The sequence below is a fragment of the Hoplias malabaricus genome, chromosome 4 (assembly GCF_029633855.1).
Source record: "Hoplias malabaricus isolate fHopMal1 chromosome 4, fHopMal1.hap1, whole genome shotgun sequence".
In the NCBI taxonomy this organism is placed as follows: domain Eukaryota; kingdom Metazoa; phylum Chordata; class Actinopteri; order Characiformes; family Erythrinidae; genus Hoplias; species Hoplias malabaricus.
Genome location: NC_089803.1, coordinates 65915084 through 65938590, shown reverse-complemented (window position 1 = coordinate 65938590; position 23507 = coordinate 65915084). Strand labels below are relative to the sequence as shown.

At 45.5% G+C, this 23507-nt stretch overlaps 1 protein-coding gene across 1 annotated transcript in view; it reads left to right on the top strand.

The window, feature by feature from the left end:
- The first annotated feature begins 4043 nt into the window (after positions 1-4043).
- Positions 4044-23507, top strand: part of syn3 (synapsin III) — a 154425-nt gene continuing 134961 nt past the window's right edge. The window contains exons 1-2 of the mRNA XM_066667437.1: positions 4044-4123; positions 22648-23051. Coding sequence (XP_066523534.1) covers positions 22672-23051 — 380 coding nt within the window. The 5' untranslated portion in view covers positions 4044-4123; positions 22648-22671. The remainder of the gene's footprint in view (positions 4124-22647; positions 23052-23507) is intronic.

Here is a 23507-nt window from a genome sequence, read left to right as displayed (position 1 = left end):
CAACTCTCTCCTCACAAGTGCACAACTCTGTCTAGCTTATCCTCAACAACTTCTCGACCCACTCCACAAGTCCACAACTGGGAGCGAGCCACCCAGGAGCTTTTAGATTCACCTTCTGAAGGTGTCAAGTCGACCTCAGAACCTGCTGCGCTGTCCGTCCACACACACCACAGTGAGTTAAACGGTGCTATCCTCACTGAAGAAAACAAACTGTGCACACTACTACAGTGAGATTGTGACTCTGAACAAACACACACAGTGTTGACAGTGTTGGTTTGGTCATAGGTGCCTTGCTCAAGGAGACTTCATCTGTGGATGCAGAGGTAGGAGAAAGTGCCCTACCTTTACTCCCCCATCCTCATTCTCCCTGCATTTGCAAGGGTTTGAACCAGTGACCTTTCTGACCCAACCCAGATTCTCTACCTTTAGGCCACTGCTGTCCTCATTCATCAGAGCATCAATGAAATCTCAAAGAAAAGCAACATTTGCAGCAAATGACGAGAGCCATTTGTCCCCATTTTTTTGCTGTTTGCCACTATACGTAAATGAATTTGTTTAGTGGGGTTTGATAACTGGTATGTAGACCTGCTTGTACTAGGTCTGGTTTCCCATCACCCCATAGTGGGAGCAAATGCGATGTGCTAGCCTTCATACTCCCAGCTCGGTAACAAGAAAAGGCTATTGGCAATTACTGAATCCTTATAGGCCCCATGGTCCCTCTCAAGGGTTCTGGAGGTTAACCGTATTGATCCTTGTGTGATAAACTGTAAATTGGCTCCCATGTCCTTAACCAGGTGTGGGAAACGTGACCTCCAGCTGAGTAACAAGCATCACATTTTCACAGTGCATTATGAAATGATGAAGTAGAGCATACAGGTATATTCATTCATTCATTCATTCATTCATTAGTTCATTGTCTGTAACCAGTTCAGAGACGCTGTGGGTCCGGAGCCTACACACTCACACGTTCACTCAAACCTATGGACACTTTTGAGAAACCAAATACTGATAGAGTATCAATGTGATTTTGGGAAACCAGAGCACCAGGAAAAAACCTATGCGGACATAGGGAAAACACACTAAACTCCTTACAACACCTGGAGCAGGGCTTAAACCCACAACTCCAGGACCCTGAAGTAGTACGACAGCAACACTACCCACTGCGACACCATGCCACCCCATACAGCTATCTGTTTTTTCAAAATTAGTTTTAAAGTTGTATTTCATCATATGAAATAACCTGCAATATTCCTCATAAGGGCAGTGGCGCAGCAGGTTAGTGTTGCTGTCACACAGTTCCAGGGACCTGGAGGTTGTGTGTTCGATTCCCGCTCCGGGTGACTGTCTGTGTTGTGTTGTGGTGTGTTCTCTCTGTGTCTGCATGGGTTTCCTCCGGGTGACTGTTTGTGAAGAGTGTGGTGTGTTCTCCCTGTGTCTGCGTGGGTTTCCTCCGGGTGACTGTCTGTGAGGAGTGTGGTGTGTTCTCCCTGTGTCTGCGTGGGTTTCCTCCGGGTGACTGTCTGTGAGGAGTGTGGTGTGTTCTCCCTGTGTCTGCGTGGGTTTCCTCCGGGTGACTGTTTGTGAGGAGTGTGGTGTGTTCTCCCTGTGTCTGCGTGGGTTTCCTCCGGGTGACTGTCTGTGAGGAGTGTGGTGTGTTCTCCCTGTGTCTGCGTGGGTTTCCTCCGGGTGACTGTCTGTGAGGAGTTTGTGTGTTTTCCCTGTGTCTGCGTGGGTTTCCTCCGGGTGACTGTCTGTGAGGAGTGTGGTGTGTTCTCTCTGTGTCTGCGTGGGTTTCCTCCGGGTGCTCTGGTTTCATCCCATGCTCCAAAAACACAGTGAGTGAATGTGTGTGTGTTGCCCTGTGAAGGACTGGCGCCCCCTCCAGGGTGTATTCCCGCCTTGCACCCAATGATTCCAGGTAGGCTCTGGACCCACCATGACTCTGATCTGGATAAGCGCTTACAGATAATGAATGAATGAATGAATATACCCCATAAATAAACTGAAGGAGGTTGAATTTATTGAGCCTAGAAAAGCACCTTCCATTCCTGATTAATGAACTTACAAATACCCTAACTGTGATTTTCTACATGATACATGTGGAAGACAAAGTCATGAAAATCACTTCAAACGGTCTTCTAAAACACTGAATTCAGCAAACACATTTGATATGGATGTGTGCAAACTGTTGGAGGAAGGGAATCTTTACAGAAATCCAATAAATCAATGTGGCAACTCCAAAATTTCAATCAGTTCAGCACAGAAATCAATGGCGCGTTGTCCCCACTGCATTTTCTGTGCGTCACCCAAACAGCACTGCACTCTGCTAATTGCATAGTTCCATTGGGAACTGACTGTAGAATGCAATATCACATTGCTGATAAATATACCTAAGTGGTCCTCTGTGAAAAGCGCCTATACGATTATAGATACGGTCGATCATTTCTAGGCTCTCGTCAGTGCCTTCATTTTTCCTGTCACAGGGAAATTTAGTGTGTACATGTGCTCTGTTTATCCACGGGGAGGGGTCCTCGTCCTGACAGTACATTCTGACATTAACACTACATTTAAAAAACGTACCAAATGGACATGGCTTCTACACTGACTGACTGACAGCTGTAGTAGTGGTACATACAGGTTTTCTGCAGTGGCCCCCTTTTGTAGCAAATTTTAAGTGGGGGGAAGAAAAGAATAATACATTTTTGATATGGGTACCATTCATTAAGTATCTCATTTCCCTGTATCGATTTGCCTTGCTATGCCCCTGGCGTGCCCTCCACTTTGGGAACCACTGAGCAACCTGAAGCCCACCAGAACCAGGGGTATAGCAAACCTGTGTTCTCTGGTCTGATAGAAGCCTTCCAAAATCAAGAAGATGGCCTTCTGAGAGAGTAGGAGTTGTTACTACAGCATATGTCGTGTCAGGAATTAATGCTGGGGTGTGCTGCAGGGGATATTCAGTTAAACAGAGCATAGTCGGCAGACAGATGTCGAGATTTTTCTTTCATTTATCCTTGTTCTCCTGCGTAATGTCAGTGGCTGTGTGTGTGTGTGTGTGTGGGGGGGGGGTGTTTGTGGTTTGCATGTGATTTTGAGAATTAGTATGTGGTGCCACTAAAACTGCAGGGCAATAGACCAACCACCAGAGACCAGTGATTTGGACATGTCCGGAATAGGCCTGCTTTGTTGGAACTGTTTTTTTTAGAAGCTAAACCTGGTGTAGGTCATTTATTTCCAAAGTGTTTTTGGAAAAACCCTTTACATCAAGATAGCAATCCCTAAATAATATGCTCAGATAAGGGAGAATATAAAAACAATTGTGGCAGCCACAGGACTTTAAATGACCAATACACCCATTTCATTGGATGATGTATCTGTCTTCTAGTGTACCTTATTAGCACGTGTGTGAAGTCCTACACACAGCTTTACATGCATACTGATGAACGTTATTGAGCAGGATTAAGAAGAATGGCGGTTAAATTAGCGCATATACCTGTACGAGCTCACAATGCTAAATAACATACAGACTAGAAAAGAATACATGGTGCTCCCCTCTCCATTTCATGGACTCCTCCAGCTGTAGCATGGCAGTGAGCGTTCATGTGCTTTGTTGGAGGGGATGTGAAATGAAGGTTAAAAACAGGTGTAGGGTTTTTTTTTTCAGGTGGATATGTACAATAACTAGCTTACAACGGCTTTCTACATAAGTACCTCCCCCAGCTCTAACCGGACACCCTTCACTAACTACACAATAAACAAGCTCAAGCTAACCTTCAGTCCTGAGTATTTTTTTAGTCGGCTAAGAAAATTTAAGGCACTGACGATGCTCAGGGCACACATTTGTGGCACACCGCAGGGGGGCAAAATATTACCCTCCTGCCCCTGCTCACAATGCTGAAATATTAACGAGCCAGCGTCACGTGAGAGGGTGGGGGGGGCAAGTGCAATGAGACGTCGTTAACGTTCCCGGCATGCATTGTGTCTGCTTTGAGAGATGGATATTGAGAGAGAGAGAGAGAGAGAGAGAGCTGTGGCACGAGCGCAGGGCTTCCCCTCCTCCCGCGAGCGCGCGCGCACACACACACACACACACCGAGCCCGGAGCGGACACTCACGCGCTGAGGTAACGGAAAATGCTTCACAAATGCTGACTAATGCTTTTGCATGAAACGATACAGAGCGTCGCTAACGGAACGACGTGGAAGAAAATGCTTTGGTTTTCCCCCAATATTGTCGTGATTTATCGGCAGAAATGGTGAATTTTGGAGCCTAACCGCTCCCTGTTCGTTACAGCGGGTGGTCGCTTGCTGAGAAATAGAGACAGAGGGCGAAATTGTGAAGGGAATATTCATGTATATGTCCGTTAGCTTCGAGCGTGTGTTGATGTTCTTCGGCTTCTAGAGAGAAGAAAGACGCTGCTGTGCGGCGGAGAGAGTGGGGGGAAAGTGGATAAGGTGATGGGGGGGATTCCCTGTCCTCTCTTTACCGGTTGCCCACCTGAAACAAATCAATTGTAGCAGTCTTCTTCTTTTTCCAGTGCAGAGCTGTGGCTAACTGTATAGAGATTGTGTAGCCTGGGTGTGCTTGTGCACTTGTTGAAAACCTTTTGCCCCCTGCTAGATAATGTGCAGAAGGAACCTGAGGTAAACATGCTGCATAATAGACCCATAGCAGTCCATTTTATTACACTGTTCCTGTCCTCGCGTCTTCAGCAGCCGTTAGTTACGTCACAGTATGCTCTAACGGTTTTTTTTTTTTTGAATCCCTCAGCCAGCATTTCTCCAGAAATCAAGGATTATGCTGCAGCACCACCCTCTGCTCTTCTGGGAAGACTTCTGAATTACTAGACGTGGTTGTGAGAGTTTGAATGCTCCACTGCTACATATGAGGAGATTGTAGTTATATATCCCCTAGAAACGTTTGAAAGCCTGTGTCAGAAATAGGTGCACCTTAAAGTAGCTGAATTCACTCATCACAAGGGGTCCACAAACATAGTTTTTTAAAACATTTTGTCAGTACTCTCAAGACCACAGGAAAGATGCTGTGTTTTATTCAAAAGAGATCAGTGTGAAATGTTGAACATAAACTTGTATTCATAATATTTGATAGTATTTTAAAAGTAGTGTCCGTGTGGTGATGTTAGCCCCTCGCTGTTGTATGCTTAGCTGAACCTATGTGTGCTTTTAGGTCCTTTACGCCTTTATTTCCTACACAAAACATGGGAATTTCTTTTTTTATTCATCCGAGAACTTACATTTACGTTTCGTCATAGCTGCTCGAGATGAGGGTGGGTACATGAGCTTTGCCTGAAATGTTTAATGGCAATTAATTTGCCATTAAATGTTTACAGAGAAGGTTATCGACCAATAACGGTAGCTCTACAGTCAGACCGTCCAATCAGAAAATATTAGGCTACTTCACCACGCCCCCTTCTCACTCAAACGAAACAAACGGAGTAGGGGAGGGCGGGACTAGTTTGTGAACGAAAGTTCTCGAAGTTCTATGTAAGCTCTAGAAAAACAACATCCCGGACGTTTGTGGAATTCCACCCGGACATTTTTTTAAGTCTAAAAAAGAGGACATGTCCGGGTAAAAGAGGACGTCTGGTCATCCTAAATTTAAAGTGTTATGCAGTGGTGTTATATTTTTCAGGGTTGCTATAATCCTTGAATATTTGTGACACCCTAACTATATTTGGGACTATTTATTAAAATAATAAAGTGCTCAATAAGAAGAAAAAATATTTAAATAAGCGTTTTTAAAACCGTAGACAGTCTCGGTATGAGGTGAGTGACTGACACAGGAATAAGCTTCATCTATTTTTTGCCTCTTGCCTCTAAAAATATAATACAGTCCACATTTATTTGTGACTTCTTAAAAAAAAAGAAAAGAGGTTGGTTCCTGTAGCCTTTCATGCATCTACTGACAGGTGGACCTTGAGGTGGAAGAGGTGGAGAACCCTGCTGTAGAGCTTCCTGTAGTATTAGATCTTGTTTTATATGGGCTGATGCTCTCTGCCACCGTAGTTTTACGCCGTGTAGGACCTGGTTGAGGTCATGTTCTCTTGTGGCAGCATTTGTGCCCTTTCCACACACAGAATTAGCTTTACTGCTAGCACAATTCAGCCACAGGTGATCAGATAAGGAGACCAGTGGTGTGTACCCTCATTCAGGCAGATGGTAAATAATAAACATATAAGAGAAATGTACTGTTTTAATCATATGAAAGGATCATATGCTGCAGCTGACTGTTGTGACACTGTCATTGTTCAGTTTTTATCCCGTTCTCCTTCTGTAATTAAAGGAACACCATTCCAAATTAAAAGGCAATGCCACTGCTACGGCTGTCATACATATGTCTTCTCGGTTCTGCAGTCTGCGTGTCTGGAGAATGATTTTCTGGTTTAAAGATGAGGAAAAACCCCTTCTGATGGTGTGTGTCTTGAAGGTGGGAGGAATGTTTGGAAGACTACAAGCAGCTTGGAGCAGATATTTTGAGAGTTGGTTGAGATGTTTTATTTCTTGCAGAAGGGAGCTGGATAGCTTGTGTTGCTAAAAAAAAATCACAAGATGTCTTTGTTACCTTGGGAGTAACCCCATTTGTTGTATGACATAGTCCTATGAAGCATGCTAAACATTTAAGAGCATCGATGGATGACAAAACATTAACTCAAACTGATAAAGCCCAATGATGGAACCCTGCAGTACACACTTTTTTAAAAAATGCTAAAATACAGGAAACTAGCTTTATTATAAATTAGCTTTATGTCCCTTTAAGAATATTTAAATAAGACGTCTTCATCTTGAGTGATATATATTTAAAATGCTATTACCGAGACCTACTTTGGCCTCACTGATGAATGATTTCCTGCTTAGCCAGGGCCTGGTCAGAGTGATGAATTGCCTGCTCCTGTCTGGACTTTATCTCCTCAGTGTGGTTTGCAGATGACTTTGGGGGGCACAGTTTGTAACCACTTATTTTTCAGCTTAGTGAAGTTGATACTTTTTTTTTTTTGGACATGGATGATCAGACGTAGCAGCAACAGAGAAGTATGGAAAATCCTGAGTCATCTAAACCTTGGAGCGTTTTAGGAATTGTTCATCTTGTCTGTATTTTTAGCTCATGATGTTTTGGCTCATCTGAGGGCTGCACATTCGACAATGGCAAAGGTTTAACACCACACACAATGATATACAGCACTCCCCATTCTGGCTTTTCTCCTTCTGTTAATCTGATTTGCTTAATGCTAAAGCATCTTTAGACATTTTGGAATTTGTTACATTTTCTAGGCGATTACTTGATGAGGCGATGAGTTTGAAAATGCACATACTGCAGGTGTTCCTTGAGTTTGAGGTTTACAGTGTATGTTCTGGGGAATCCCAAGTACACAGTGTCGGACTCAACATGGTCTCAGATGTCTTCAGATCAGTCTTTAATTCCATTGCGAGTGTTGAGGACAAACCAGGGCATTGTCAGGTTACAGTGAACTCAAAGCACTGGCTGAGGTCCTTTTTTTGTATTGATTGCTGTAAACATGGACCACACTGGGTTGTCACCTCACTATTTACCAGGGTGACGCAAAATCAGGCAGTTTTCTTCATATAGTGGCTTCAGAGGGAAGGTGTGGTCCAGTGTATCACTGGAGAATGTTGAAGAGTTTTGTGAATGAATATTATGTGCTGACTAACTTTCAATTTTTAAAATATCTAAGATGCCAAGTGTGTTATTTGGGAAGTAATAGCGTGTCTCTGATTTTTAACTACTTTTGATTATGAAATCAGGTTGATTTTCACAGATCTTTTGTCACAACTCTAATTCTATACCTGATATGTTGGTTTGCAGAGTAAAAAAGGTCTGTTTATTTGTTATGTCAGTGTATGTTCACTATCGTGTTCCTTCATCTGAATGTGTCAAGGATGTTTAGCACAAATGGCTACTCTTCTGTGAATACGTTTGCAAGAGGATGGATGTGTAACATCACAGACCATTCAGAAGACACGTGGACAAATATGAAATAAGCAGCCATTTGCTGTTGATGTGTATACTATAAAATTACTACTATATAATACTGATTACAGCAGTCTGTGAGAGGGCTCTGTATGTTGCATTATGAGAAGGTTAAGGAAATGCTAACATTTAACATTCATTCATTATCTGTAACCCTTATCCAGTTCAGGGTCGCGGTGGGTCCAGAGCCTACCTGGAATCATTGGGTACAAGGCGGGAATACACCCTGGAGGGGGCGCCAGTCCTTCACAGGGCAACACACACACACATTCATTCAGACTCTCACACCTACGGACACTTTTGAGTCGCCAATCCACCTACCAACGTGTGTTTTTGGACTGTGGGAGGAAACTGGAGCACCCGGAGGAAACCCACGCAGACACAGGGAGAACACACCAACTCCTCACAGACAGTCACCCGGAGGAAACCCACGCAGACACAGGGAGAACACACCAACTCCTCACAGACAGTCACCCGGAGGAAACCCACGCAGACACAGGGAGAACACACCAACTCCTCACAGACAGTCACCCGGAGGAAACCCACGCAGACACAGGGAGAACACACCAACTCCTCACAGACAGTCACCCGGAGGAAACCCACGCAGACACAGGGAGAACACACCAACTCCTCACAGACAGTCACCCGGAGGAAACCCACGCAGACACAGGGAGAACACACCAACTCCTCACAGACAGTCACCCGGAGGAATCCCACACAGACACAGGGAGAACACACCAACTCCTCACAGACAGTCACCCGGAGGAATCCCACACAGACACAGGGAGAACACACCAACTCCTCACAGACAGTCACCCGGAGTGGGAATCGAACCCACAACCTCCAGGTCCCTGGAGCTGTGTGACTTGAGACACTACCTGCTGAACCACCATGCCGCCTTTTCATACTAACATTAGATTTAAAACGAACTGTTGGATGACACGGTGGCTACATATAGGCTCCTCAACACACAGCTCCAGGGACTCTCCTGGGTTTGATCTTCACCTCGGGTCACTTTGTCAGGGTGGTGTGAAGAGTAGATTCAGGGAGGCGGACACACTCGCTACAACACAGACTTTAATAAAGAAATAACAAAACAAACGAACTATACGAGAAACACGAAATAACATTAACGAGCAGGAACGAGAAACCAAAAACGAGAAACACTACGAAGAACCATGAGCGTGAAACAAACACAACGACGAAAACAAATGAACAAACAACAACGACGAAAACAAACCAAAATCAAATGAACAAACAAACTCTGACTCAAAACTCAAACCAACAAAATGACCGATCCCAGGAAGTGAGGGAAGAGGGCTTAAATAAACGAACTTAACTAGACACACCTGACACAGATAACGAGGGAAAAGAAGGCGGGACAAAGGCGGAGAATGAACATAAACAAAGCCATGTGTAGAGACAGGAAAACAGCGAAGAGAGAGCCACATAGAAAGGAGGAAAACAACCAGAAAGTGCCAGGATGTGACAGACGCCCCCCCCAAGACGCGCAACTCCCGGAGCGCGAAAAACGAGACTCTCCAGGAGCTGGCGCAGGAGGGGGCCAGAAGAAACAAGACAAACTAGAAAAGACTCAGAATGGAAAAGGGAACAAGGAACTAGACTTTAAACGGACATCGGACAGAAGTAGAAAGAGGAGACGGGACTCGTGATAATACAGGGAACTGGACATGAGGCAAGGGAACAGGGACCATTACATTAACAGGAACTGAGACAAACATGGTGACAGGGACCGGAATTGAAAGAAAGGCAGACAAAGGCACAGGGACAAGGACAGAGACAGGAACCAGAACAGGGAGAGAGACAGGAACAAATACAACTGGGTGGTACCCAGGACTGGCATGTGTCTGTGGGACTGTCCAAGGTGCCAGCCTGGGTACAGTTCTGGGGATTGGCCTCGAAGTCCTTGGGGCCGGAGCCACAGTCACAGGCTTAGAAACGGCCGGAGCCACAGTCACTGGCTTAGAAACGGCCGGAGCCACAGTCACTGGCTTAGAAACGGCCGGAGCCACAGTCACTGGCTTAGAAACGGCCGGAGCCACAGTCACTGGCTTAGAAACGGCCGGAGCCACAGTCTCATGGGCAGAAACGGCCGGAGCCACCTTCATAGGGGCAGAAACGGCCGTAGCCAAAGTCATTGGAGTAGAAACGACCGATGCCACAGTCTCAGGGGCAGAAACGGCCGTAGCCACAGTCTCGGAGATAGGAGCAGCTGAAGGAGCCGTACTCACGGAGACTGGAGACCCTGCGACGACGTCCACGGAGACAGGGGAACCTGCAGTGACGTCCAAGGAGGCAGGCGGAACTGCGACGACGTCCACTGAGGCAGATGGAACTGCGACGACGTCCACGGAGGCAGACGGAACTGCGACGACGTCCACTGAGGCAGACGGAACTGCGACGACGTCCACTGAGGCAGGCGGAACTGCGACGACGTCCACTGAGGCAGGCGGAACTGCGACGACGTCCACTGAGGCAGGCGGAACTGCGACGACGTCATCCACGGAGGCAGACGGAACTGCGACGACGTCATCCACGGAGGCAGACGGAACTGCGACGACGTCATCCACGGAGGCAGACGGAACTGCGACGACGTCATCCACGGAGGCAGACGGATGTGCGACGACGTCCACGAAGGCAGAGGAATCTGCGACGTCGTCCACGGAAACAGAAGAGGCGGGCGTCGCTCTCATGAAGACAGGAGAGGCGCGCGCCGCCTTCAAGGAGAGCTCCAGGCGTGCCATGAGGCCTGTAAGCTTCTCCTGAATGTCAGGAGTGGACGCAGAGCGGTGCTTGGGAACTGGTGTCCTATCGACGACGTCCACGGAGGCAGAAGAATCTGCGACGTCGTCCATGGAGAGAGGCGCGGCCGGAGGCACCGCGCTCATGGAGACAGGCGCGGCCGTAGGCATTGCTCTCATGGAGACAGGCGCGGCCGTAGGCACCGCGCTCAGGGAGACAGGTGCGGCCGAAGGTGCCGCGGGCATGGAGAGAGGCGCTACCGGAAGTGCCGCTCTTACAGGAACCGGAGTTGACACGCCCAGCAATGCAGGTGCTTGTGCTGCTCGCCGAGCACGCGTTTTGGATTTAACGGGTTTGGGCGCACTCTCGAGGGACTTTAAACTTAGGTCCTCCGGAGATGCGCCCCTGTTAGCCTCATTTCCCATGTCCTGTGATCTGAGGCTAACAGCCCTTGTATATAACGCCCCCCCAAAAATCTCCCCGGACCTGAGGGGGTAATTATCTGGAGCTGGGTTTAGAGCCTGTTCTCTCCTCCGGCTCCGTCGATTCCCGCTGGAGGAATCACTCGATTCATGAATCGAGTCTTCTGTTTGTGGGAAATGAACCGCACCAGAGATGAGCTGCAGCCGTTGACTCCACTCTGAAGCCGCTCTCAACGCCTCCTCCACGGGATCTTTGCGGAAAGGAGTCCGGCGAATTACACCTCTCCTAAAGGGGTAGTCCGTGTTAGCTGTGTCCATTTTTTGATCGGTCATTCTGTCAGGGTGGTGTGAAGAGTAGATTCAGGGAGGCGGACACACTCGCTACAACACAGACTTTAATAAAGAAATAACAAAACAAACGAACTATACGAGAAACACGAAATAACATTAACGAGCAGGAACGAGAAACCAAAAACGAGAAACACTACGAAGAACCATGAGCGTGAAACAAACACAACGACGAAAACAAATGAACAAACAACAACGACGAAAACAAACCAAAATCAAATGAACAAACAAACTCAGACTCAAAACTCAAACCAACAAAATGACCGATCCCAGGAAGTGAGGGAAGAGGGCTTAAATAAACGAACTTAACTAGACACACCTGACACAGATAACGAGGGAAAAGAAGGCGGAACATAGGCGGGACAAAGGCGGAGAATGAACATAAACAAAGCCATGTGTAGAGACAGGAAAACAGCGAAGAGAGAGCCACATAGAAAGGAGGAAAACAACCAGAAAGTGCCAGGATGTGACACACTTTCTGTAAGAAGCTTGGTCTGTTCTCCCGGTGTCTGTGTGGGTTTCCTCTGTGCTCAGATTTTCTCAAACAATACTGACCACAGGTGTGAATGTGTGTGTGTGACGGGGTGAGTGTATGATATTGTTCACAGGTGTGAGTGACTGGGTGAGTGTGTGAAGCCCTGCCATGGTGCTTGCACTCAATAATTCCAGAGGATGAATGAATGAATGACTAAAATGTATGATCCTGTTCCCATTAAAAATTTAATATTGCTGTTAAAGTATTGCATCTTTAGGTTATTTAGGCTATTCACAGCGCAATGCCTTTCTGTGCCCTGCCTCATGACACGCTCTCAACAAACCTCTGAGCCCAGAGTTGCCGTCAACAGTCAACACGAGCGAAACCTGGAAAAACACTAACTTACGCAATCTAGGCCACATTTGTCAGCTCTGCTCAGTTTAGCTTTCTGCCTCATTAAACACACCGGGTTTAGTTTATCATCTTCATTTATAAAGCAGTGCTCATTCCTCATTTCATTCCTCAACTGACTTGAGACCCCAGGGAGATGGAAAAATTCTAATCTCTGCGGAGATGTGGTGCAGAAGAAACGTATTTTGACATGATTTAGAGATAGACGTGATATTCAGTTACCTTTTTTTGTCTTATCATGAGAGGCCCCGTCCACACAGAGGTTTATCTTTAAAAACTGAGGTTTTTGAGGTGTTTTGGCCTCCCGTGCACATGAAAACAATGTTTTTGGAGGTTTTCAAAAACACTCTCCAAGGTGCAGATTTGTTGTCACTGTTTTCATGCGGACGAAAACATTTCTGGAAGGCTGGCGTCACACAGCACGTCTGTCTCTGGCAGGTTGTGGGTTCGATTCCCGCTCCGGGTGACTGTCTGTGAGGAGTTGTTGTGTTCTCCCTGTGTCTGCATGGGTGTCCTCCGGGTGCTCCGGTTTCCTCCCACAGTCCAAAAACACACGTTGGTAGGTGGATTGGTGACTCCAAAGTGTCCATAGGTGTGAGTGTGTGAGAGTGTGTTGCCCTGTGAAGCACTGGCGCCCCCTCCAGGGTGTGTTCCCGCCTTGCACCCAGTGATTCCAGGTAGGCTCTGGACCCACCGCGACCCTGAACTGGATAAGGGTTACAGATAATGAATGAAAAAAAAGGTGTGAATACAGTATTTGGGTGTAGACTGAAACAACCACACCAAGACCCTTGAGAGGAGGTGGTCTCTGTCCCGTCCCAACAAACTACATGTAAGATTGCCCACTTAGCTACAGTTACTGCAGCAAAAGAGGTCAAATTACCCATTTTTACAATTCATTTCAGAAAAAAATTGGCCAGTGATGACTTTAGGAACAAGTCTAGCAGAAAATGACTGACTTTGAGGCAAAAGATAGGAGTGGAAGTCACCAGCAGCCCAGAGTGCACAATTAAAGTGGTGTTAAATTGGTGGTTTGAGTGTCTAGAAAAGCACTATTAAATGTAATCATTCGGCATCATTCATTCCCGCGTTTAAAGAGCCTGCTGTACCTGTCCTCTGCTTTACTCCCGTTATCACGTTCACATCAGCTTTGCTGGGCTCTCCTCCTCTCTTCCTCTCCGGTCACCCCTGCCCTCTTTAACACATCTGCAGAGCCTGAAAGTTTGCCAGGACATATATCCATGACTGCTGCTTTTTCAGCATGTAAAAGCCTTCTCTCTGCACTCTGTAAAGGAGAGCGAGGGACGCTGCCAAGTCAGTCTGCGTGACTCTGGGTTATCTTTCCAGCCCTGACTCAGGAGCCAGTAGAGCAGGGTGGCTGATTTAATAACCCCTTTCACCAGTGACAGCACGAAAGCGATCCTGCCTCTTCTTCCTCCTTAATTGTCGGGAATGCTTTGGCCTCTCATACTACCCTCTGGGAATGCTCATTGTCGCTGTCAGCCATGCATCTGCGCATCTGCGGCTAGTAATGAAGCCTAAGCTGAAGAGAAATATGTGTGAGAGAGAGAGATAGATGAATGAGAAAAAACAGACTGAAACCAGAATGCTGCAAATCAATACGTACTGATTATTTCACCACTGAACTCTCCAATGTGCATTTGTCTTTGTAAAGAGGAATTCACGCACTGTAACCTTGATATAATATTCCTCTCTGTGTTTGTGGATAGATGGTTCTCACAGACACAATGACCCATTTTACACCTCGTTGTTTCTAATGTACGACTAATAAATATATTACGTCCAGGTGAGGAGTGAATCTAGACAATGATTGAGTTACACATATAAATCTCAACGTTGGCCGTAGTTTGGGCGGCAGCCGGTTAGTGTCGCAATCACACAGCTCCAGGGGCCTGGAGGTTGTGGGTTCGAGTCCCGCTCCGGGTGACTGTCTGTGAGGAGTTGGTGTGTTCTCCCTGTGTCTGCGTGGGTTTCCTCCGGGTGACTGTCTGTGAGGAGTTGGTGTGTTCTCCCTGTGTCTGCGTGGGTTTCCTCCGGGTGACTGTCTGTGAGGAGTTGGTGTGTTCTCCCTGTGTCTGCGTGGGTTTCCTCTGGGTGACTGTCTGTGAGGAGTTGGTGTGTTCTCCCTGTGTCTGCGTGGGTTTCCTCCGGGTGCTCCGGTTTCCTCCCACAGTCCAAAAACACACGTTGGTAGGTGAATTGGCGACTCAGAAGTGTCCGTAGGTGTGTGTGTGTTGCCCTGTGAAGGACAGGCGCCCCCTCCAGGGTGTATTCCTGCCTTGCGCCCAATGATTCCAGGTAGGCTCTGGACCCACCGTGACCCTGAACTGGATAAGCGCTTACAGATGATGGATGGATGTTTGTCCAATTACTATCAACATGGGTCCTCCTTAATTAGTCTTTTACCAATCATGTTGCTTGTATTGGGTGGTGTTTTGGTTCCTGAATATGGTCCTGGCAGACTCTGTATAGAGTCTTAACTCTCAAGACCAGGTGTATATAGGTCAGTCCGGTTTTGACATCACCATTTACACAAGGAACAGCTGATTTAACTCTATATTACGTATTGCACAAAGGCACGTGTCATGGTCACTGCTCACTACCGAAGCTCAACGTCCAGCTGTTTCTACCGATACATTTCACGCAGTTGTCCGTGTGTCACTGTAACTCTTGTCACCTGAGCAGTGTTTACAAGCAAATCATCGGTAACCACCACCCCAGTAATGAACCCTTATTCCTTTTACGGTCTTGGTCGAGAATTGAGGGCAGCTCAGTCTGTTCAGCAGTGTTATATACGCCACAGAGCATGGCAGGATGTTAATTGCCTAACTGAATCATTCAGTTCACATGTCTGGAAACATGCTTGTGCTTAGGGCTTTTGCTTCAGCTTTCGTTTAGTGCCTCCGCACATTTACTCAAGTCCTTCCTTTAATGTATCCCCAGTCAAAATGTTCCCAGCAGTGGTTTTACTGCAAATTCAAGTCAGGTTGTTACTGACTGTGAAGTGAAGATAATTGTGTCTCCATGTTATTTGTTTCCTCATTTAGATGCGTGATACGGGTGTTAAGATGAGTCCTGATTGTGATGAGCCCTCAGTGTGCTCATGTGTTTCAGTCCTAGCTAGAGCTGCAGTGGGTCCAGTGTTATCGATATTATTTGTGGAAGCAGGCATGTTCATGTACATTTTATAACATAGATGAGTCCCAAAGTTTCAGTAGCACCTCACCTTACTTTCTGAAATACCGTCTGAACACAGGGTACACGGTAAGACAATAGTGTGTTGACACATAACAAGCTTCAGTTAAGAAAACAGCTCCAACACCTTTAATCTCACCGTAATCACACGATGTGTACAAAGCTAAAATAAACCAGACCTGTCAGTACATTTATTAACACAGAAACTGGTGATGAGTATCTTGATATGCTGTAGAAGCACAGCTATCACAGCAAGAGCTGGAGAGATATTCCACTGTGAACTGGCAGCTGAATTGATCTTTGCAGTTCTGCTAGCTTCTGATCTTCACTGTACTCAGAAGGTATATATATACACCTTATTTGTATATACATATACAGATTTAAACTTCAGATTTATAAGTTTAAAGGCTAAGCACCAGCGATATGAAAGTGTCAAACAAATAAATACAGTGGAATTTGAGTTCCTAACTTGTGTTTATTGGTCGTCAGAAAACATGTTATTTCTTACTAATTCAAGGAATAAGGTTTAAAAGACCCCCCCCCCCCCCCAACGGTGTTGGGAAACTCTAATAGGCGTCTTGCCTGTGACGTAGATGGTGGACAACAACTCTAGAAGCTGCACTTAATTTAATGCAAAATGACGAAAAGGTGTGTTGTTTTTGGCTGCAATCAAAATGGACTAAATTTGTCAACTTTAAACGGGCACTTTGGAAAGGACCATCCGCTCACTCCGTTATCTGTAGCTCATTTCACTGGCGCTTTTCCAACAATATGGGCATGTAAGGACACCAACGAAAGGTGTTCAAGAGCCTCTGTAACATGGAGGTAAACAGGGTAAGGACACTCACTTCGCCTGTTTTAGTTGGTGTTAGTTAACGTTAGCTTGACTCGCTAAACTCAGTGTCTCAGATTATACTCGGCTACGTAGCTGCATTGCGGAGGTTTATAGTGTCGGATGAATTCGAGTTCGACTTCGATCACATTTACAAGAATAACGGTACCTCTACATTTGAGTTTAGCTTATTGCTAGGCTATTGTCATGAATAATGTTGGTTATTTAGCTAGATACTGTCATAACAGTCAGTCATAACGGTGTTTTACCGCGGCGTTGTTCAGCTGTTGTCCACCAGTGACGTCACGGTCGCGTTCAAGAATTTCCGTAGCGAGCTCGGGTTTTTCCGTCAATTTAATAAAATTGTCAGTTTTAAAGCAAATTAAGCTGCTATTTTCATTTTAATTCATACTTATATATGTCAGTAACTACAATAATGTGGAATATTCATGGAGGTCCATTAAGTGGTGCTTAGCCTTTAATAAAAGGACTAGATATAGAAGACTTATATATACATATATGCCTACACTATTTAGTCCTTTTATTAAAACTGTAAATCTGAAGTTACTTTAACTTTTTCCAGTATCTGTAGCTGGCACAGACCTGCTGAAAAGCAGTGTCACTGTGTGTGTTACTGCCATTGTCACGTATTGCCTGGATATATTTATCAGTGACTTCACACGTCTTATGTGTTCCGGTGACTTATCCGCTGCATTTTCAGCAAAGCCTATTAGATTCCCTGTCCCAAGTGTGCTCGGTCAGGGCTACGAGTGTGAATGCTCCCCCCGAATCCCTGGTTATGCAATTGTATGTCTTCACCGTTCAGATCAGACAGAATCTCTGGCTTTCATCACCAGCCGCACAGGCAGTGCTGCATCAATTAGCGCCTTATCTCACGCCTTCCTGTAAATGTCTTTATCGTCCTCCTCCAGCCCCCTGCTGCTTTCTTCTTCAGGCCTATTTAAAGTGTCATAACCCACTCTCCTCCGCTAATCACGCCTGGGTTTCATCCGGTCAGAGGACTCCTCTCTGCTCCGTATGCAAAGCCTCTCGGAGAGTGAGAGGGTAATACGCATTAAAGCAGACAATGACTGGAAACACAATCTGAAGGAAGCTCCATCACTTTCCTGCTGCTTTTCATTCGAAGCCATGGCTAAAGGCTGCAAATCTTCGGCTGCATCAATCTCTCCCTTCTACACCACTGCTTATGCAATGGCTTCTTGGTCCTTGGTTCGTTTCTTTGCTCCCTCGCTCTTTCTTTTCACTCTCTTGCTTACTTTGAAATGCCTGTTAACTTCCACTGATTACATTTTAAATGATCATTTTCTGCTCTGATGCCTTTAGAGCAGACAGAAAGACCATAACCCAGGTGCCGTCCAATAGTGGCTTAGGGGTCAGAGATGGCCCTCCCTCTGTTCCCTTCACTCAGCATGATGCTAGCAAACATCTGTGAAGCCATTTACATATATGATCTCTGGAGAAAATTCTGCAAATCAGTTCCAGAGGTGCCCCGGAGTGGTTCTTTAACACATGTTTAACACAGTTTTCTGTGTCAGGTGCTTCCTTGTGGCTGGAATTGTTCTATGTGCTTTAGGGCATAGCTTGTGCAGCAGGAGATACAAAGTAATACTCCGGAACATTAGTGGCTCTATTCACACATGGGCTCACTCTGACATTACCTGGGCATTGTACTAGGGCACTAGTGGGATAAAATCCTTGTAAGATCTGTGACAAATGTTATTGATATTTGGGCTCCCACATGCAGCCAGTAAATATCTGGGGTTATTGCGCATGCGTTAAAGGGGCTTTAGTTAATCTGAAAGAACTGGCCAGTTAGTTTTCCCCTAGGCTCCTAGGTTCGAAAACAAACAGAGGGGAAGGGTGGAGTTGGTATTTTCACTGCTAGTTGTACCATGAATGACATGTGACAAATAAACTTAGATTTCATTTGAAATTGGTGAGAACATTGGACTGAACAAGAGCAAAGAGAACCTAGGCAGGCCTAGTTTTGCCGGACCGCCATTAGCGTAATAGCCATTGTCACAGAGGTGTGATATTTCAAAAACAGGAAATGCCCTAAATACAGACCCTTGTCATTGAAAGGTCTGGAGAAGCTTTGGTGCTTTGTATCAATGTCTTTGTTTAAATGTGGTTTTTATTATGTAGGTTATTTATTATATAGGAGCACAAAGTTTGTTCATAATATATAACACCACTAGCAGTGTTTTTTTGTTTTTTTTTGTTTATTTTTATTTAAAAATAAATACTAGATGACCTATCACTAAAGAATTCTTAAAGAATTAAGAATTACAATTTATTTATATAATAATAATTTGTATTTAATATTTATTAAATATTTTTTGGGCGGCACAGTGGCGCAGCAGGTAGCGTCGCAGTCACACAGCTCCAGGGACCTGGAGGTTGTGGGTTCGAGTCCCGCTCCGGGTGACTGTCTGTGAGGAGTTGGTGTGTTCTCCCTGCGTCTGCATGGGTTTCCTCCGGGTGACTGTCTGTGAGGAGTTGGTGTGTTCTCCCTGTGTCCGCGTGGGAATCCTCCGGGTGCTCCGGTTTCCTCCCACAGTCCAAAAACACACGTTGGTAGGTGGATTGGCGACTCAAAAGTGTCCGTAGGTGTGTGTGTGTGTCTGTGTTGCCCTGTGAAATACTGGAGCCCCCTCCAGGGTGTATTCCCGCCTTGCATCCAATGATTCCAGGTAGACTCTGGACCCACCGCGACCCTGAACTGGATAAGGGTTACAGATAATGAATGAATAAATAAATATTTAAATAATTATTCAATGTAACAGAGTAAAGCTTGTGAAGTTTAATGTAGATGTGCACAGCTATATGGAGTTTTATAAAAACACTAATGCCACAAAATGTCTTCCTAATGTTGCCGAGGTCCGAGTCGCCCTGCTGAGCTTGTGAAGAGCAGAGAAACGTAACACAGCCCCAGAAACACACACAAATGGAGGGTGTTCCTGTCTTATTTCCTGTTATTCAGCCACAATTCGTGCTCAATTACCTACTGTTATTTGGTTCCAGCTGGGAACCATTTTTTCTGGTTCGCAAACCAGTATATGTTGGTGGAAACACGTAGAACGTTTCCAAATTTAGTTCACAAACTGGAACTGTTCCCTGGTCCACGTTGGTGGAAAAGCACTATGTGAAATATGGCTGAACCAACCCCAGATGGTGCAGTAGCATCTTCTTTCTGTGAAATATGGTTTAACTGACAGTTCCTAGTAGCGCATGCATGTTTCAGCATTAGGAGTCAGTCGGTCGGTCAGTCAGTAAGCGGAAATGCCTCTTCCAGGTCGGCCCGGTAGGCGGTTCGGCAAGAAGCATGTTGAACCGGGAGATTGTTGATCACTGTTCAGACCCTGTCTTTTTATGGGAGACACAATGTGTATTTTTATTAGAGAATAATGCCCTATTTTTGTAGTCGATCTTGTCCACAGTCAAGAGAACGTTAATATTGCTTCAGCCAATTTTCATTTCAGTGCATCACTGTTTTCTCATTTAACCGATCACAACAACACATGGGAGGACAGCAGTGTATATTACACTAATGCTTTGAAGAACACACAGAGCAGTCACTATGCTCCATGTATCAGCATAGCTGTAGAGTGTAGGGTACCAATATCCTGTTAACGTCTTCAGCAATGTCTCTGTAGGGGGCCACATCTCCAGGGGGTTTGGCCAGCGACTGTGATTTGTGTTTAAAAATAGGATAACGTTAAAGTGTGTCTTTGAGTGAGGATCCTATGTTGCCGTTACTAAAATGTATTAAAAGCCAGGGCTGTCAGTCCACTCCAGCAGTTTAGGAAATTAGGGAGCTATTGATTCAGATGCCCGCAGATGTTTACCCCTGCAGCTCCACATTGAAGTCCACTCACTTGCTTTTCCAGCAAAGCTAATTCATTGATTGCTTTGGGTGATGCTTGAGTAATGTAATTTTCTAAAGGACTTAATGTAACATTGAAACACTGCATAGTCTAAATAGACTGAAATCAATGAGCAGTCAGATGAACGTATTTGTTACGTTTGACTGCCACAGATTTCCTTTAACCTGCAACTGGCTCCAGCCATGTTCAAGTACAGAATAAATAACAAAAACCCAACCGAACACATCATTATTCACTGTTCTGTATGCAGTCGCTGGTTAACAGTGTTATTTATTTAATTATTGATTTATTTCTGTGTTTACTGTGTCATCCATATATATGTAAAATATATTTTCTTTCTCTTTGCTCGTGGCATTGAAGGAAATCCAATGGGAAAACTGTCTGCTACCAATGTGATGTCCTTCATTTTAGAAGAAAGGTGCTGTACAACTCCATGCAGTAAATGTAGCTGAGCCTGATCCAGTTGCACAGGGGAACCTCAGGGTTCAGTGCTTCCTTCCCTACTTTGTTTGTCCTTGTCCAGGACAAGATATTGATCTAGTGTATTATGTAGGGCAATTCAGGCTCCTCTACTTTGGCCCATTCTTCACACACTGTGATAATATGTGCGGTGTTATTACAGTAGGCATGTCTTTGTTTGCCAGAATTATGTTCAGACTTTACTGTTTACTCGCCTTGTGCCTTGTACGAATGTTCTGAATCTCACAAGTTTTCACTTTGTTCTATTCCATGGATTCAGTATGACGTCCCCCAAATAGCAAGCCATTTGTGCTTATGAGAGTGCCAGCAATGCCTCAAGACTTCAGGCAGTCGCTGGAGTGTGTGAAGCTGTAGGGATTTATGAACTGTAGGGATTTAACCAGGCTACCTGTTTACCAGGGTGGTGGGAGAAATGTTTTTTTTATGCAAAGCACCTAATGGAACTGGCTTGTAACTCACTCATTCACACATTTACTTACTCACTTACCCTCTCACATCTAACAAAAACTCTTTGAGAGGCACTATCCATTTTATATTTTCACGTCAAGCAGACAGTGCGCCCAAACTTCAAAGCATGAGTTTCCACTGAAGCTAAGCAGGTTTGGGCTAGTACTTGGATGAGAAGCTTCCTGGGAACGTGCAGTGCTTCAAATGAGATGTAAAACCGAGGTCCTGACTTTGGGATTATAAAAGATCTCTGGGCATAGGTTTGTTAACTCGACATCCTACTAAATCAGCCACTGTGACCACATCTGGCTCCTAATCCTTCCTTAATAAGAATTCTCTCGTCTCCTGTCTACTCATCAGCTGATGTGTGGGGGGTGAAAAAACCTCCAAATGTTCCAAAGAATGTAAACAAGTGGGGTTTCTAGAAATCACTGTAAAAACGCAGCTATCATTTATTCATTCAGTAACTGTTCTTGTTTTGTTGTTGTCTTCTAATCATGGATCATCCTCAGCGCTGCAGTGATAGCTCTGTGGTAGTGCTATGTTGTTGGAAGTGTACTGGTGATCTGTAATAACACCAACCCCAGAAAATCAGGGAATTCCAGGAGACCACAGGGAAATCATTCATTCATTCATTCGTTGTCTGTATCTGATTATCCACGTCCGGATCACAGTGGGTCCGGAGCTTTCCTGGAATCACTGAGCACAAGGCAGGAACATAATCGAGCACCACACACTCAGAGCTATGGACACTTCTGCACAACCATCCAACACACATTCATTGATTTTTTTGTAACTGCTTTTCCTGATTAGTGTCGCGGTTTGTCCGGAGCTTACCCAAGCCATCAGAGGGCGACACACACTCACACATTCACTCACTCACATCTATGGACACTTTTGAGTAGCCAATCCACCTACCAACGGGTGTTTCTGAACTGTGTTAGGAAGCTGGAGCACCTGGAGGAAACCTACACAGACACAGAGAGAACACAGAGTTAAAGCTGGGCTCCAACTCACAGCCCTAGGACCCTGTTGTGCCACTGTGCTTCCCACAGGGAAGACAAGTCTGTTTTATTTGTTTGTTAAGTTTGTTTAATAGTTTGCAGTAGGACATTTGGTTGAGTGCTCAATCTCAATGGAGATCATACACTGTGGATGCACAACTGAAGTCTGTGTGGTGCATCTTAAAGTATCTGAATTCATATATTCATGATATATTTACATGTGTAATACATATGTGTTCATTTATGTATGAGCTAAAATATGAAGCAGCAGCACTGGTTGACATATCAGTTAAGCATTTTTCTGTATTCTTCCTCCTCTCTCTTCTTGTCTTAGCTTCTGCCTATCACCAGCAGCACCATGAACTACCTGCGCAGGCGTTTGTCGGACAGCAGCTTCGTAGCCAACCTCCCCAACGGCTACATGATGGACTTCCAGAGGCCACCCGGCTCCAGCAGCTCCACCAGCTCCCCAGCCTCGCCGGCCACAGAGAGGAAACAGCAGCCTACTGCGGCAGCCCAGCCTCAGGCCCCCCCAGCTGCCTCTCCCGGGAATTTCCTCAGCTCCTTCTCCAGCGTGGTGAAGACAGCTCAGATAGCCAGCGCAGTGCAGGCCAAAGCTGCAGCTCACGGGGAGTCCGTCGCCGCCGCTGCATCAGCGGCAAGTGCAGCTGCTCTGGCCAAACCTGCAGTTCGCAAACCCAAAGTACTGTTAGTCATCGATGACCCACACACAGACTGGTAAGAGCTGGTTTGGATACAGTTGTGAGTAACTAAGCCTTGGGTTAACAGCAGTTTCACAGTCCATCACAGATACAAGCATCAATAGAAAACAAATACAGTGGAACCTCTACCTACGAACTTGATTCGTTCCGTGACCCAGTTCGTTTACAAAACTCTCAAATTAGTAAAAAAATACACGTAGCGTTACTAAAAATAAAAGAGAAATACAGTGGTAACAGTAATAAAAAAGAAATAAAGTTGTAAGTGGTTACACATCGCTACCTTGAAGACGTGACGACTGGCTGGAGCAGTAACACAGGCACTGGCTGTATGACGGGAGGTGGGGGTGGGTGGAATAACGGAGAGTAGGCGGTGAATGTGGGGAGACGAAGCGTAGATACGGTTTAACTTAGCACGGATTTCGATGTCTGCTATTTACACTAATGCTAAATTCCTAAAGCTACAATGTGCTAA